Consider the following 14361-nt stretch of genomic DNA (forward strand, 5'->3'; position numbering starts at 1 on the left):
ATATATAATGCGTTTTCTTCCTTTTGCAAAATTCCCTCATATACCCTCTCATACTCAGGAACCTGACAGACAGATAACAGGGGAGGAATTGAGACAGATTCTAAGTTCCACAGTTATGAAATTAAAAGATTCAGAATTCAAAGAGCTCATGAGCACACTAGACCCCGGGGGCACCGGAGCAGTCAAAGTCAGCTCCTTTATTGACCTGCTTGAAGCGAGCCCTAAGGTAAGTTCTGCCACATCTGGTGTTTTCTTTATGGCAGGAAACGTAAATATTCTTAGCGAAATAAAAGAGGCACGTGGAATATGCTTTAGGTTAACCTAAAGACTTCATGTTTTCAACTGAACTAATTTTCATTTTAAGTAAGAGGTGAGTGATTGAGTTACTTAATTTTGACCTTTTTAATTCTGAATCTTATCGAACAATTATATTTGACATCTCTGAAAACCAGTCCCTAGGTGACAGTCCTTTGTGACACTGCTGTCTTGGAAAGGAGTGTCTGAAAACATTTTACATCCTATGTTGATTCCCCTTCTTTAAAATGTGACTGCTTATTAATGGAAATGTATCAAAACTATATAGTAATAAAAAATAACGGCTGATTGCCTCTAGTGACCAGAGCATGATTTTATTATTTGTTTCTTTTGAGTAAAAAGGTGACAGTTTTGTTATTAGAAATATGTCTTACAATAATAGCTATTCACATTTCCATTTTTAAACAATTTTAAAGGGTTAAAAATGTTTTGGGGATTATAGACCGCCATGGTAAGATACTTAGAAAATATCCAAATCTACAGAGGTGAACATAATGATGAAAGCCCCAAACCCCACAGATTTTCTTTTGCTCTGTGTGTGCGCATGTTCATTAAACCATGGCTGACTTCCTGATACTGTTTATTACTAGTTATGTTTGTGGTACATAATGCTTGCATTCACCCTGGCGAGCTGGTACACAAACAGATTGAATCTTACTCATTCCTACTCCACTTTCCCCTCCCTCTCCTATCCCTCCTTCCCCATGTCTTTCCAGCTCCACCAAGTCTGTCTCTTGTTTCCTGCTATCTCTCTTTTGTATTGGTCTTTAAATTATTTAGATTTTGGGCTCCTTGTGTTAGAGAAGCCATGCGATATTTAATCTGTGACTGAGTTGTTTCACTTACTGCTATGGTCTCAAGGCGCACCCATTTTCCTATCAGCGATTCAAATGTACCCTTCTTTATGGTTGAGGGTACTTTGTTGTGTAAATGTAACCTGGCATTTTCTTCATTAGTCTGTCTATAGGCTGTTTCTATAATTTAGCTATTGTGAATATGCTCCTGTTACTGTAATACAATGACTTTAACTCTTCCGGGAAGATATGAAGAAGAGGAATAGTTAGGTCAAATAGAATTTCTTAGTCTTTTGAGGAACTGCCATACGGATTTCCTAGTGGTTGTACTAGCTTGCATTCCCGCCCCCAATATAGAAGGGTTCCTTTTCCCCCACCACCTCACTAGCATTTTTTGGTCGAGTCCTTGACAATAGCCATTCTTACTGGAATAAGATGGAACCTCAGTGCTGTTTTGATTTGCTTTTTCTCTAATGGCCAAAGATGTTGAACACTTTTTTTTCATGTATTTATTGGCCATTTGGACTTCTTTTCAAAAGTGTTTATTCATTTCAATTGCCCATTTTCTGACTGGATGTCTTATATGAAGTCTAATTTTGTTGAGTTGAGCTCTTTATATATTCTAGTTATTATCCCTTAGGAGTAGCTGGTAAAAATTTTTTTCCATTATGTAGGTTGTCTCTTCACCCTGTTCATTATTTCTTTTGCTCTGCTGAAGCTTTTTAATTGGATATAATTCCATTGTTGACTTTTGGTATCATGTCTTATGCAATCCAGGCTCTGTTCAGGAAGTCCTTGCCTATGTCTATGTCCTCAAAAATTTTACTAATTTTTTTCTTCAAGCAGATTCAGTGTTTCTGTCTTTATATCTAGGTCTTTGATCCATTTGTATTTGATTTTAGTACAAGGTGACAGATCAAGTTTTACTCTTCTGCACACAGATAACCAGTTTTCCCAGTATCATTGATAAAGGGGCTGTCTTTTCTCCAGCATTCATTATTGGCCCCTTTGTGTTGATTTTGTATCCTGTTACTTTGCTGAATTTGTTTAGTTCTGAGAGTCTTCTGGTGGAATCTTTTGTATCTTTGATGTAAAAGATCTTATCATCTGCAAATTAGGATAGTTTGGCATTTTCCTTTCCTATTTGAATCTCTCTCATCTTTTTCTCTTGCCTGATTACTCTGGCTGAGATTTTGAGTACTATACTGCACAGACATAATGAGAGCGTAAACCCTTGTCTTGTTCCTTATAACAGAAGGAATGTTGTCAATCTTTTCCCATTTAGTATGATGTTGGCCGTGTATTTGTCAGTAATGGCTTTTATCAGTTTAAGGTAAGGTCCTTCTCTGCCTACATTTTGTCAGTTTTTTTTTTTTTATCATGAATGTATATTGGATTTTGCAAAGGCTTTTCCAGCATCTATTGAGATGATCGTGTGATTTTTATCCTTCTGTTTATATGGTGTACCACATTTATTGATTTACATGTGATGAAGCCAACTTGGACACGATACATGATCTTTGGAATGATTTGTTGTGTTCTGTTTGTAAATACCCTGTTAAGGATTTTTTTCAGGTTCATTAAGGAAATCAGCCTATAATTTTCTCTTTCTTTTGAATCCTCAGTACTGGGGTAATGCTACTTACAATTATTTTTAAACATAAAAAGTCTCATGACCTCTTTCTTAGGAAAATGGATGGAAAAGGCTGGCAAGACCCAAAGGTGAGGTGGTTGTGGCTAAGCTTGTCCTGCACAGGTAGGTCAGGCTGAGCTCTGGGCACTAGGTGTTGTATGGAACTTAAGTGTGTCAGCTTTCTGTCATTGTGACAAAACACCTGAGAGTAAGAAAGGAGGAAAGATTTCTTTGGGCTTAGGTTTCAGTCCATGGTCACCTGTCTGTGTTGCTTCTGAGCCCATGGTAAGGTGAAGCATCACGGTAGGGAGTGGTTCCCCTCGTGGCAGACGAGAGGACTGAGGGATGGATGTAGCCCCCAAGGTCATCCCCTGACTCACTCCCTTCAGTTAGGTTCCCTTCTGTTTCTGCACTTCCCAATAATGCTACCAAATGTGGATCCATCCATTGATGAAGGAAGAGCCCTCCCGATTCGTCACCACCCCATAGCCCACCAGTAGCCATCTTTAACACAACAAGTTTTTAAGGAACATTTTGGACAGCAATCATAACAATACGTAAGCCTGGAAGTATGCCTTGACTCAGTTTACCCCCGGTCGTTCTGTGTGACATCACATTGAGCCACAGGGCGTAGAAGCCGCCAGCCAGACAAGAGCTTGAGTGCCTGTGTTCAGATCACAGCCTCCCCCACTGTGCTGTGTCTGGGACAAACCATTTACCTCCCTAAGACTCGGATCTTTGTCTGCGAAACAGAGTTGATGACAGACCTACCTTGTCAGGTGGTATAGAGATTTGGCAAGGTAACGCTTCATGGTTTCCCAAGTGTGCACAGCTCAGTGTGCCCGGCGCACTGGGCACTGTCATCCAGTCCCAGACTCCTGGAGGCCTCGGCACGGGTCATGCCATGAGTCCCATTCCCAGTCCGCCATGGTCCTCTCTCCATGTGAGCAGAGGCCTTCAGTTTTCTCTGCCCACTGCACCACAGGGCCGGGCCCGCTGGGTCATTGGTTGAATGAATGAGAAAAATTAGAATACACATGTATGCAGATAGAAAATAAAAATTACTAATTCTAACATCAAAATATTGATATCCACTGTTTTACTATACTGCACATCTTTCCAAACTTGTGTATACACACACACATTCTTTTTTAAAAAATATTGAGGTGTAATTGATATTTCAAAAACTGTGCATATTTCATGTATATACTTTGAGCTTAGATATGCACTTTCATTTATTATACCTATTTGTATTTAAAAATGGGGTCGTATAACAAATAGTCTCTCTGATGTCACTTCTTAATATATTAACATTTCATATAAATTATGCTATATAATTGTAAAAGATAATGAGTATTCTTTGTTGTTGTAATCTCAGTGTTTCCTTTTTGTAAATTTTGCCACAGTGAACCTCTTAGTATCTGCTTGCGTGTATCACTTCAGGGTTATCATCTTAGTATTAAAATCTAGAAGTGGAATTACTGAGCTCACGTGCGAGAATGTATGTTTCGTTACTTTATTTTTAGGAATCAGGGTTAGAATTCACATTCAAGTCCCGCCTCCCCAAAGCTCCCACCACTTTTCACAAGTGATTCATGTTTGTGTCCTTTCTCTTTCCACTTAGATGAGACAAATGCCGCCCCGTACAGGCGCTAAGACATCTCTCCTCCCGGCCTGGGACTCAGTAAGTAGCGCTTGGCTTCTCTTTGTGGCGCCTTCCTGTACCGTCCGAGAGTCCAGCCAGCACATGGCTATACAGCTCAGTGACCGTGTATTTCTTACGGTAGGTGGAAGAAACGGTTCACCGCGCAATCGCTAAGAATCTACGAGCTTTTTATAACATGCTGCAATCATACGACCTTGGAGACTCGGGGTTCGTCGCTCGGAATAATTTCAAGAGAGTCATGCGCATATTCTGCCCATTTTTAACAAATGAACATTTAATAAAGTAAGGGTTTTTTAATTACAAAAGTAACTTATTTAATGCTTCTCATCTTTAGTAATCCTAACCCCTTTTCTATGTATTTTTTCAACACTAATAGGTAATGCTGGTAATTGAACAAAATGTTGAAAGAGAATCCAGCCTTCGGGCTCGTGGGTAGCTCAGTGGTTTCAATCCACAGCACTGAAAAGCAAAGAAGGATGAAGGGAGGGAGGCAGGGAAGGGATAAAAGGAAGAAATCCTGCCATATTAGTGGTTTCCTACATGTATGAGGATTTACACAGGTGAAAATTCCAATATAAGTACTTACATGATTGCATACCAAAATTCCTAATTTTGAAAATTCATTTTTACATGTATGTCTTTAAGTATACCTTGTATAATAAACTGCACATTTCAAAAATAACATCATCAGATAAAATTCAGCATGTTGTCCACATCCACAAAACCCCCACAAGATATCCGTCGAGAAGCCACATATTTTCCCCACCCACGAAAAGCTCCTTCGTGGCCCTCTACAACTCACAGCTCTCTCTTCCCACCCAGGAGTCGACACTGATTGGCTGTCACAGTGGGATTTTCACTGAGCTCGGTGACCCTGAGTTCAGTCGTGTTGTTGAATAGATCAGCAGTTCATTCCTTTCCGCTGCTGAGCAGTTCTTCCTCGCATGGCTTTTCATACACGTGCTCTGAGGCCGGACGTATGGCTTGATGATTTGTTTCCAGGTGGGGCTGTTACAAATAAAGCTGTATATACCGTATAACTATCTGTGTAGACATACACTTCTATTTCTCTTGGGTAAGTGCCTAGGAGCAGAATGGCTGGTTCCTCTGGTAGCTGTATAGTCAATTTTCAAACTGTTTTCCAAAGTGGTTGTACCATTTTACTTTCCCACAGGCAGTGGATGAGTACCACGGTTACCCACATCTTCAGTGATTCGTGGGGGACAGAGTCGGTCCTTTTGATTGTAGACATTCTAATGTGCTCTATTTTTCAAATCCAGACTCTGCTGTAAGTTTCAAGATACAACTTCAGAAAAAATCCTTTACAAGAAATTTTTGTCATGCATCAGAATTAATGGCCCCCCCACGGTCTCTCCGCTTCTGGTTCCAAAGGATCAGCCAAATGAATGTTTTCAAAAAGGAGAAGAGCAGCAGCCGGTCCTCTCTGAGAGGTAAAAGAAAACCCAAGAAAAGATACATTCAAACCGCAGTGCCTTGTGGGGATTAGGCATTTGGCAAATCTTTGTTGGCTGAGTATTTGAATAGCTTAGTATTTGAATAAGAAAGATGGCATGCTCTAGTACGGGGAGCGATTTTAGAGCCAGCCGCGATTTAGGAATGACCGAATCTGTACGTGAATCTTCAGAAATGAAAGCACTGGTGTTTCAGCAGTGGAAACGTCCCGTGGGTCCTTCACACACTTAGTGGCAGGACTGGGTCATGAACCCAGGACCTGTCTTCCAGAGCTGTCTGCCACTCTGGTCTTCTGTACCTTGCATCCACATCTCTTCTTTTCTGGAAGCCTTGATTCCTTATTGTCATGTAATATTTATTGCAAAACACACCAGTAAGCCAGCTATCATTTTCTAATAAGAATGGTAGAATTATTAAAATAATTGGCAAGTTGAATCATAACAATAAAGCACACTTAGTGAATCTATAAAAAAACTGGACCCATGACTATTCTAGATCTTCTTCCTTTTGAAAAATACAGATGTCATCTATGTTAACTTGCTTGTTCATGGGTTATCATAAATCTACGGGAAAGGTAAAACCCTGCAGACTTCATTTGGTTACATTTTTTTTCAAAGTTCTTAAGTATAGAGCAATGGGAATATTTTAATTCTATACTAATGAAATTTGAATATCTGGCTTCCCAATAGTGGCTGCTTTTATAAATGAGCAGAAAGATGGTATTTCAAGAGAAAGGTTAAATATTCTGTGATAAGATACATCTGCTTCATAAAGCCGGTGAAAGAAGTAATGGCAATTAAGCATTTCATAAAATGTTGTAGAGTTTCGTGGAGAGGTCCTAAAAGTCAGGAGAGGAAGAGGGAAGAATGGAAACCCTTTCCCTACCACGGTTGGATGTCTCTTTTATTCCCCCCAAATGGGACCTGTAACCTGCAGAGAGCAGAAGAAATAATTATTACACACACACACACCTCCTGTCACATGAAATTTATGTTTTATAAATCAAGTTGTGTTCATAGATCAACTCAGAATAATTGTGGCTTCCCTTCCCTTCGTGGGTGTATGATGATTTCCTCCATTGAATCGCCACCAAGTGGCCTCTTTCTTTAATCTGAAGCTTTATCATGGGCCTTAACTTTAAATTTCCCCAGTTCACAAACCGTTGTGCCCAGCCTCAGCCACTTCCCCCCAGCTCCAGGCACACTGGGAGCCTTAGCGCAGTGGTGATGACAGTGCCCCCTTCAGGCCCCTCCCATCTGCCCCATGTCCCAGAGAACAGGAGCCCTGGAGTGCAGGAAGTCCCCAGTGTGAAGCAGGGCTGGGGAACCTCGTGAGTCACATTCAGCGAAGGGTAAGGTCCAGATCTAAGTGTTCGCTTGTGATTTCAGAACCAAGCCCACCAGCGACAGGACTGCCACAACCAAGAACATGTCTAAAGAGGAAGTCATTGAAAAACTCAAAAGTTGTGTAAAGCGGCAAGACCCAGCATTCAGAAATTGTTTCCTTGATGTCAGCAAGGACCTTCACGGGAAGATCAGCATGCGTGACTTCAAGAAGGTAGGGCCGATGTCTTCTACTTGCAGAGGAGAAATCAAGTTTCCTGTCCCGGTTCATCTGAGGACAGTGCAGATCTAGGCATCTTTCAACAAATGAAAAGGATTCTTTTGGCCAAAAGCTGTCTTTTAGCAAATTTATCCAGCAAAAGAATGTGGCCAGTCCTGGATACTTAAACTTTGGAAAGGACCCACCCCGCTCTTTGGCTGTGTGTTGTGTACCTGGCACGTGGGTCGGGGGGCAGATTGAGGTCGGCAGCTCAGAGATCCTCGGGAAAGAGTCCCCACCATGCTGCAGTCACAGAGCTGGGGTTTGTTCCTCTAGAAAGTGAAGAAAAAAAGAAAAAATCTGGCGGTGAAATATGGGAAGGCAGAGTGCTAATTTGCATTCACTTACAGGAACTGCTGAGCTCCTGCCAGGGAGAGCTAAGTTTGAAGGGCTCTGCTCAGACTTCTCAGGAATTAATTTCAGTGATTGCTTAAAATTCGGATTACTGTCCCTCTAGCTAATCAGCATTGGCTATTTTTAAGGAAAGCATTTTTTTCAGCTACTGTAGAGCAGTGTGGGCCAATGTAGAAGGTGAGATCTGTTTCCACGAAGAGCCCTGACTTTAGTGGACCCCGTTTCCATGGTGCCTGCCCTGGGCCAGGCACGGGACCCAGCTTTGTGTGTCCTGTTTCTCAGCCTTGTGGGGCAGCCACATTTTGGGGTGGAGCGAGGCTGGGCCCCAGCAGCCTTATGAGTCTCCAGATCCACTCTGGACTCTGAGGACGGAGTGCTTGTCCACATGCGCTGTCGGGGAGGGAAGGGACTGCCTTGGGGACGGTGGTGGCCAAGCTGGGTTCACCCGGAGATCTGTGAACTTGCTACCTGGCCTGTCCATCTGCTCACCCAGAGCGTAGTACCGGTTCTCCAGTCTCATGGCTTCCTGCTGTGTTGACTCCCGAGGCTCCCTCATTCACAGCCCAGCTGCCACGTCCCCTGACCGTGGCTCGGTGCCACCTGCCGGCTCCTCTTCTCCACAAGCCTTCAGAGAGCCACTATGTGGCCGGCATTCTTTCCCCTTTCAGTCCAGGGCGACCTCTGCAATTGCTCGCAGCTAAAGCTGTGTAGTCTACTGATCCTTCTCTTCCTCCTTTGGCCACACCCGATTCATCAGCAAAGCCTGCTGGCTCCCCGCAGGATTACTCTGGAAGGTGGCAACTCCTCTGTGTCCTGTTGCCTCCCTCCATCGCTCCTTGCTTGGTCAAGGCGGCTCCTTCCTGGTCCTGCTCACACTTGGCCCCACCACACTGCAGCCGGAGCAGCCCCTAAACTAGGATCCCCTGCTCAGACCCTGCCAGAAGCTCTCCTGGGAGGCCCTGCATGGTCTAGCCACCTGTTGCCCCTGACCTGGGCTCTCCCCACAGCCCCCTTCTCCCCAGCCTGCCACCTCCAAACGCATCAGCTTCCTCTCCCTCCACCTGCACGCAGCCCCTCTTGCTACCCTGGTGTCCCAGGTGCAAACGCTCTGCCCCGCCTGCTCGCACCTTTTCACCCTGCTCTCCCACCACCCAGGTGCTGTGCTCGAAATGTGCCCCTCCACCTCGTTCACTGTCCACACCTTGTTACTGCACACACCTCAAGACAGACAGACAGACAAACAGACGCTGTCGTGCCTTCTGCACAGTGAGCCTGAGGAGAGGAAGGGGTTTGGGGAGGAGCTAGAATCCCCAGTAGAGCCCCAAGAGACAGTGCCCCGAGAATGAGGACGAGGACATTGCAGGTGCCCGTGGGGTTCCCAGAAGGGAAGCTGCCCCCAAAGCTCCTGTGTGGGGACAGCTCCATGACCAGCTGTCCTGCTGCTACTCAGGCAGCAAGCGTCACAGTGTTCAGCTTCCTTTTCCCACCCTGGCTTCCTGGAAACTTCTCTGCCACTTTGAGGTGGCCCAGGGCCAGGGCAGAAGGCAAAGTGGAAGTCTGGAAAGGGCTTTGTGCAGGGGCGCCCATCATTCACACTGGGGGTCAGAATTTCAACATTGGACTGGGGGAGACACAAGCGTTCTCTCCGTAACAGACCAACACATGGGACAAAGTTTGTGGGTTTTTTAAAAACATAATTAATTCATTGTAAACATGAGTAGGCAGATCATGCCCTGGCTCCCCGCCTAGGGACTTGCTGGTTTTAGCCTTTCAGGAAAATCTTGCTGTGCCTGTCCTCAAAGGCCAGCAACATGGAGTGATTTCAAACAGCCTCTGGTGGCCCAGGGCTTGAACTCCGTAAGCTGTGAAGCATTGTGTAAATGTAAATCATCATTGTCAGTCAAAGAGATTACTAATAGATCAGGGTCAACCACTGGTGATCTCCCAATCAGAAAAGCACAGGTTTATGCTGTGAACGGCAAGAATTTAGGTTAGAAATGGCACCGAGCCTGCAGATGGTGAGGTCTGGGAATGCTGAACTTCAGCGTCAGGGACGTCTTTGGCACTGGTTGACTTCTCTGGAGATTTGTGTGTAACAGCAATAGTGATGATGCTGGTGACGGTGATGATGGTGACGATACTGCCTCTGGGTAATGAGGAGGAGGATGCTGTGGATCACCAAGCCCTCTAATAATCAGGTGCTGGGGAAGTTGCTTTGCATGTGTTGTTTCCCCCACCACACACCATGAGGTAGGGATTATATTATGCCATTTTACAAGTGCAGCCACACAGGAAGTTGGCATTGAACCCGTCTTGCTCTGTATAGCCTCTGACCCTCCCTAGGTGTGACACAGGCCAGCTGGACGTCATGAAGATTGCTGGGCATGAGGCAGGCGTGCTGGGCATACTGCAGCTTGCTGGGTGTACCACGGCCCTTCTGGGGGTACAGAAGGCCCTCTGGGTCTCATTTGGGTGGAGCGGGGTGACTCTGGCTGACTGCGTAATGACCGTAGTAGGTTGCAAGGCTGTGTCTGGCCTCGGGGTTTTGTGAGAAGGACACTAACTTTAATAACAGCACCCGCCCCGCTCTTCCTGTCATTTTGGCCGTAGATGGCAATGCTCTTGCCCTGTCTTCTCTCAAGTCTGGTGGCAGCAGTTTCCCCCATCGCACTGGGGAAGAGCTCCCAGTCACACACACCAGCTCGCACCCTGCACACAAACAGAAGTTCATTCCTGGATCCGCGGCGCGTGCCATCGCCAGGATGCTCTGAGTTAGAGATGCTGTTTTTTCATCCTCCACAGCCATCTCCCTCCCTGTGCCAGGCCCAGGGGGGAGGAGAATCTAGAGCTGGATGGCAGCATCGGACCGGCTTCTGCATCACTCCCCCTAATGATAATCTGAGTCCTCTGCCTGTTGCGTGAGACACACGCACCACGCCAGCTGACCGCCTGGCTCAGGCCCAGCAGTTGGAGGAAGGCGCCAGGACTTCCGGTGACTGCTGGGTCCTCTCCCCCAGTGGGGCAGGAGGGGGCGCTGTTCTCCCTGGACTCTTGGAGGAAGCCTGGGAGGCTCCTGCCCCTCTCTTCTCACAGCAGCCACTGCCACACAGCCTGTCCTTTCTGCCAACAGCAATGTCCTGAACTTCACCAAGGAAAAGGCCCTTCTGACTTCTGCAGATTGTAAATCTGTCTAAACTTTGGGCCAAGAACTGGTTATGTTGCAGGAAAACTGAACTTCAGGGTGAACTAGAACCTTCATAGTCCTCCTCTTCTTCATATCCCGAGTTAGCAGCGGTTCTAAAAGGCAGTGTTTTAAATAAGAGAGGCAGTTATTTTTATTTTTCTCTCACGAGGAGTGTGGGTACTGCTGGTAAGGGCAATGTCCTCTGACACCCCATTGCTTCTTGGTTTCCACAATTCTAGGTTCATCCTCATGAATCCAATATAGCTGCTAGAACACCAGCCATCACACATATATTTCAGGTCTAAAGGAGGGAAAGGTGAAGGGCTTCAGCTTGCCAAATCTTTCTTTTTAAAAAGATCTTAGAAGTTCGTCTCAGAGCTCCCATATATACTTTATTGGCTAGGACTGTGTTATGTGGCCATACCTATGTGTAAAGACGATTGGGGGGTATACATACAGTTGACCCTTGGTATCTGTTAGGATTGGTTCTAGGTACCCATAAATTCATGGATGTTCAAGTCCCCTATATAAAGACTCTTTTTTTGGGGGGGAGGTACTGGGGATCGAACTCAGGTCCTTGTGCTTGCAAGGCAGGTGCCAGAACCACTGAGCTAAATCCCCCACCCTAAAGTCCCTTATATAAAATGGCATGGACATCCACTCATAGCCTTTAAATCTTCTCTATTATTTACAATATCTATACTATTAAAGTGTCATTTAAAGAGTTGTTACCAGCTGGGGTGTGGTGGTACACCCCAGTAATCCTAGCACTCGGAAGGCAGAGGCAGGAGGATGACCATGAGTTCAAGGCCAGCCTGGATTACATAGTGAGTCCCTGTCTCAAAAAAAAAAAAAAAAAATTGTTATTCTTGTAGTACTTAGGAAATAATGACGAGAAAAAAATTACGTGTCAGTACAGACACAATTTAAAACAAATATTTTTGATGCTCAATTGTTGAATATATGGGTACGGATCCCACGGATATGGAGAGCTGACTGTATATATAATTTGGTACTAGGCACACTCTTACCCACCGAAAAGGCAGGATTCTTCTGTCCCTACAGGAGAAGGAGAAAAGATATATTAGGCAAAGGTAGCACTATTTCCTGTCCTCCTCAGTCACCATGCCCAGGGGCCTATTGGTCACTGAGTTGGCACCGATCCACATGGGCAGTGTTGGAATCTCTGACCTACAGCTCTCAGGGGACCTTTTCAGTGCGTGAGGCCAGTGACACCTGGGGAATATTGGATCAGCTTTCCCACAGCAGGACAAATTACCTGATACTTGCGACTTCAAAGAGGAGAGATTCGACTCGGCTCACGGTTTCGGGGGCTTCAGTCCATGGTCGGCTGGCTCCAAGGCGGGAACATCAAGGTGGAAGGACGCGGAGGAGCAAAGCTGCTCAGTTCATGTGGCACTTCAGAACCGTGCCACACAGGAGACGGGGAGAGATCCACTACAGATTCAAAGGCCCCACCTCCACGACGCACCCAGACACGCCCCGAAGTGTGCAGGATTTATCCTCTAAGTGGCTCCCAGACCAGTCAAGTTGACAGTTAAATTTAGCCATCTCAAACTCAATGACAAAATACCTAACGACACATAGGCCTGGATAAATCCACGAGGTAGGCTCACCGAGCTGTACCATCGATCAGGAATTGGAGATCAGCTTTATAATTCAAGTTCCCTGTAATCAGCTGCTCTGACTGCTCCTTTTCCAGTGAATATACTGAGCAAGTCTGTCACGCTGTTATCCTTAGCCCCGCCTTGGAGGCCTGGCTGAGGCCCCGGGAGACAGCACAGAGCTGCCAAACTGGCAAGGCCCTGTACACCCCTGAGAGGGGAACTGGGGAAGCAGAGGCAGACGCGACTCTCCCCAGATTCCTGTGTCCTCGGCCCACTCCTCCCCACCTGCCGGGAGCCCAGGACATCTCGCCTGGCTTCCTCCTCCTCCCCAGCAGAGCGCCTGCTCCCTTCTGGCTGATCAACCTGCACGGCCCAGAAGTTTGCCCCTCCTGCCCCCTCCATCACTCCTAACCACACCCACTCTTCCTCATCCAGAGGATGGGGCAGGGCACCTGGACACCGTCAGGCAGGCTTCTCCGAGCCCTCGAGTGGGAGTAGCTTAGTAAGCAACTCTGACTGAGTAGATTAGATTTTTTAAAAAGACGAACAGTAAACATTTTCACCCCTCCAATTTTAAATATTCTGTTGGGACATTCACATCTGCTTAGTAAATAAAACACATCTCAAGAACTCTTCTCATGTCAAACAGTTATATGGGGGACACGCCCGTTCGCACTGAGAGACACATGGATGTGTCCGATGGTCACAGGGCCCAGAGCAACAGCACGTGACCTCTCTGGTGCCCACTCAGGGATCTCACAGCTAAAGGCCTCAGACCTCGGGGTGCATTTTGGCTACCATCGCACACAGAGTGCTCGCTGCCCCCTCAGGGGCCCATGGGCTCAGTATACTGAGCAAGGGCTGGAGTTCTGTGACTGAGGGCAGGCGATACACGGGGAGGAACAGGCAGGATTTAGTTCTGGGCTTCCTGTTGCAGACAGGGTCCTAGTTTTGCAGATGTTTCAAGGGAGTGACCAGCTTCGAGGTTCCTGGTGGCTCACTTTGTCAGCCTGCACCCCACACAGCCATCAGATTCTGTGTGTATTTGGGGTGAGTCCCTCAGGTCTTTAATTTTGCGGGGCGTTCAACCTCTGCTCAAACCGACATCCGCTCCCAGAATCCTTCACCGGCCTCAGGGAGAGGCCAGCTGAGTTCGCCTTGGAAATTCTCACCTCCTCAGAACTTCAGTACCTTTGGTCCTAACTGCTTCCTTGGCTCTCTGAGGCCTTTCTAAAAGGCGTTCCAGTTGCTCTAACTGAGAATGTCTGCTTCCTGAGAATCACACCATCCTGTCCAGAAGTTGAAGTCTGTTTGCGTATTGGCCTTTTCAAAGTCACAACTTTACTTGTATTGTTATTTCCTTATTGTGTATTTGTTTTATATTTCATTCACTTCTGTGGGTACATGGTTTTCTTTCCTTTGCTTGATTTAGATTTAACTTCCTTTTTCTAATTTCCCAAGGTAGAATTTTAGATCATTGATCTTCAGCCCTTATTTCTTTAATGTATGCATTTGTAGCTGTATTTTTTCCCTCTCAGTACAGCATCAGCCACATCATACAGTCTTTGATCCATTTTCATTATCATTTCATCCAAAATACGTTCTCATTTCCCTTGTGATTTCTTTTTTTTTTTCCCTAATGGTTTATGTTAAAAGTGCATCTAACTTCCAAACATTTGGGGTTTTCTAGTTATCTCTTGTCATTTATTTTA

The 14361-nt window shown here is 45.7% G+C and overlaps 1 protein-coding gene across 13 annotated transcripts in view; it reads left to right on the forward strand.

Annotated features, from left to right (window-relative positions):
• The window catches only part of Efcab6 (EF-hand calcium binding domain 6), a 210288-nt gene that overhangs the window by 117327 nt on the left and 78600 nt on the right, over window positions 1-14361 (forward strand). For 10 of the 13 annotated variants that reach the window (XM_010634367.2, XM_010634369.3, XM_010634370.2 and 7 more), the window contains 5 exons: window positions 59-226; window positions 4367-4426; window positions 4530-4690; window positions 5689-5859; window positions 7270-7438. In XM_010634367.2, coding sequence (XP_010632669.1) covers window positions 59-226; window positions 4367-4426; window positions 4530-4690; window positions 5689-5859; window positions 7270-7438 — 729 coding nt within the window. Of the gene's footprint in view, window positions 1-58; window positions 227-2840; window positions 3028-4366; window positions 4427-4529; window positions 4691-5688; window positions 5860-7269; window positions 7439-14361 lie in introns of those variants that run through there. The other 3 variants (XM_010634377.2, XM_010634368.2, XM_010634375.3) reach the window with 2 other exon arrangements.

This window comes from Fukomys damarensis, unplaced genomic scaffold (assembly GCF_012274545.1).
Source record: "Fukomys damarensis isolate Sample0158 unplaced genomic scaffold, DMR_v1.0_HiC HiC_scaffold_19, whole genome shotgun sequence".
Taxonomy (NCBI): domain Eukaryota; kingdom Metazoa; phylum Chordata; class Mammalia; order Rodentia; family Bathyergidae; genus Fukomys; species Fukomys damarensis.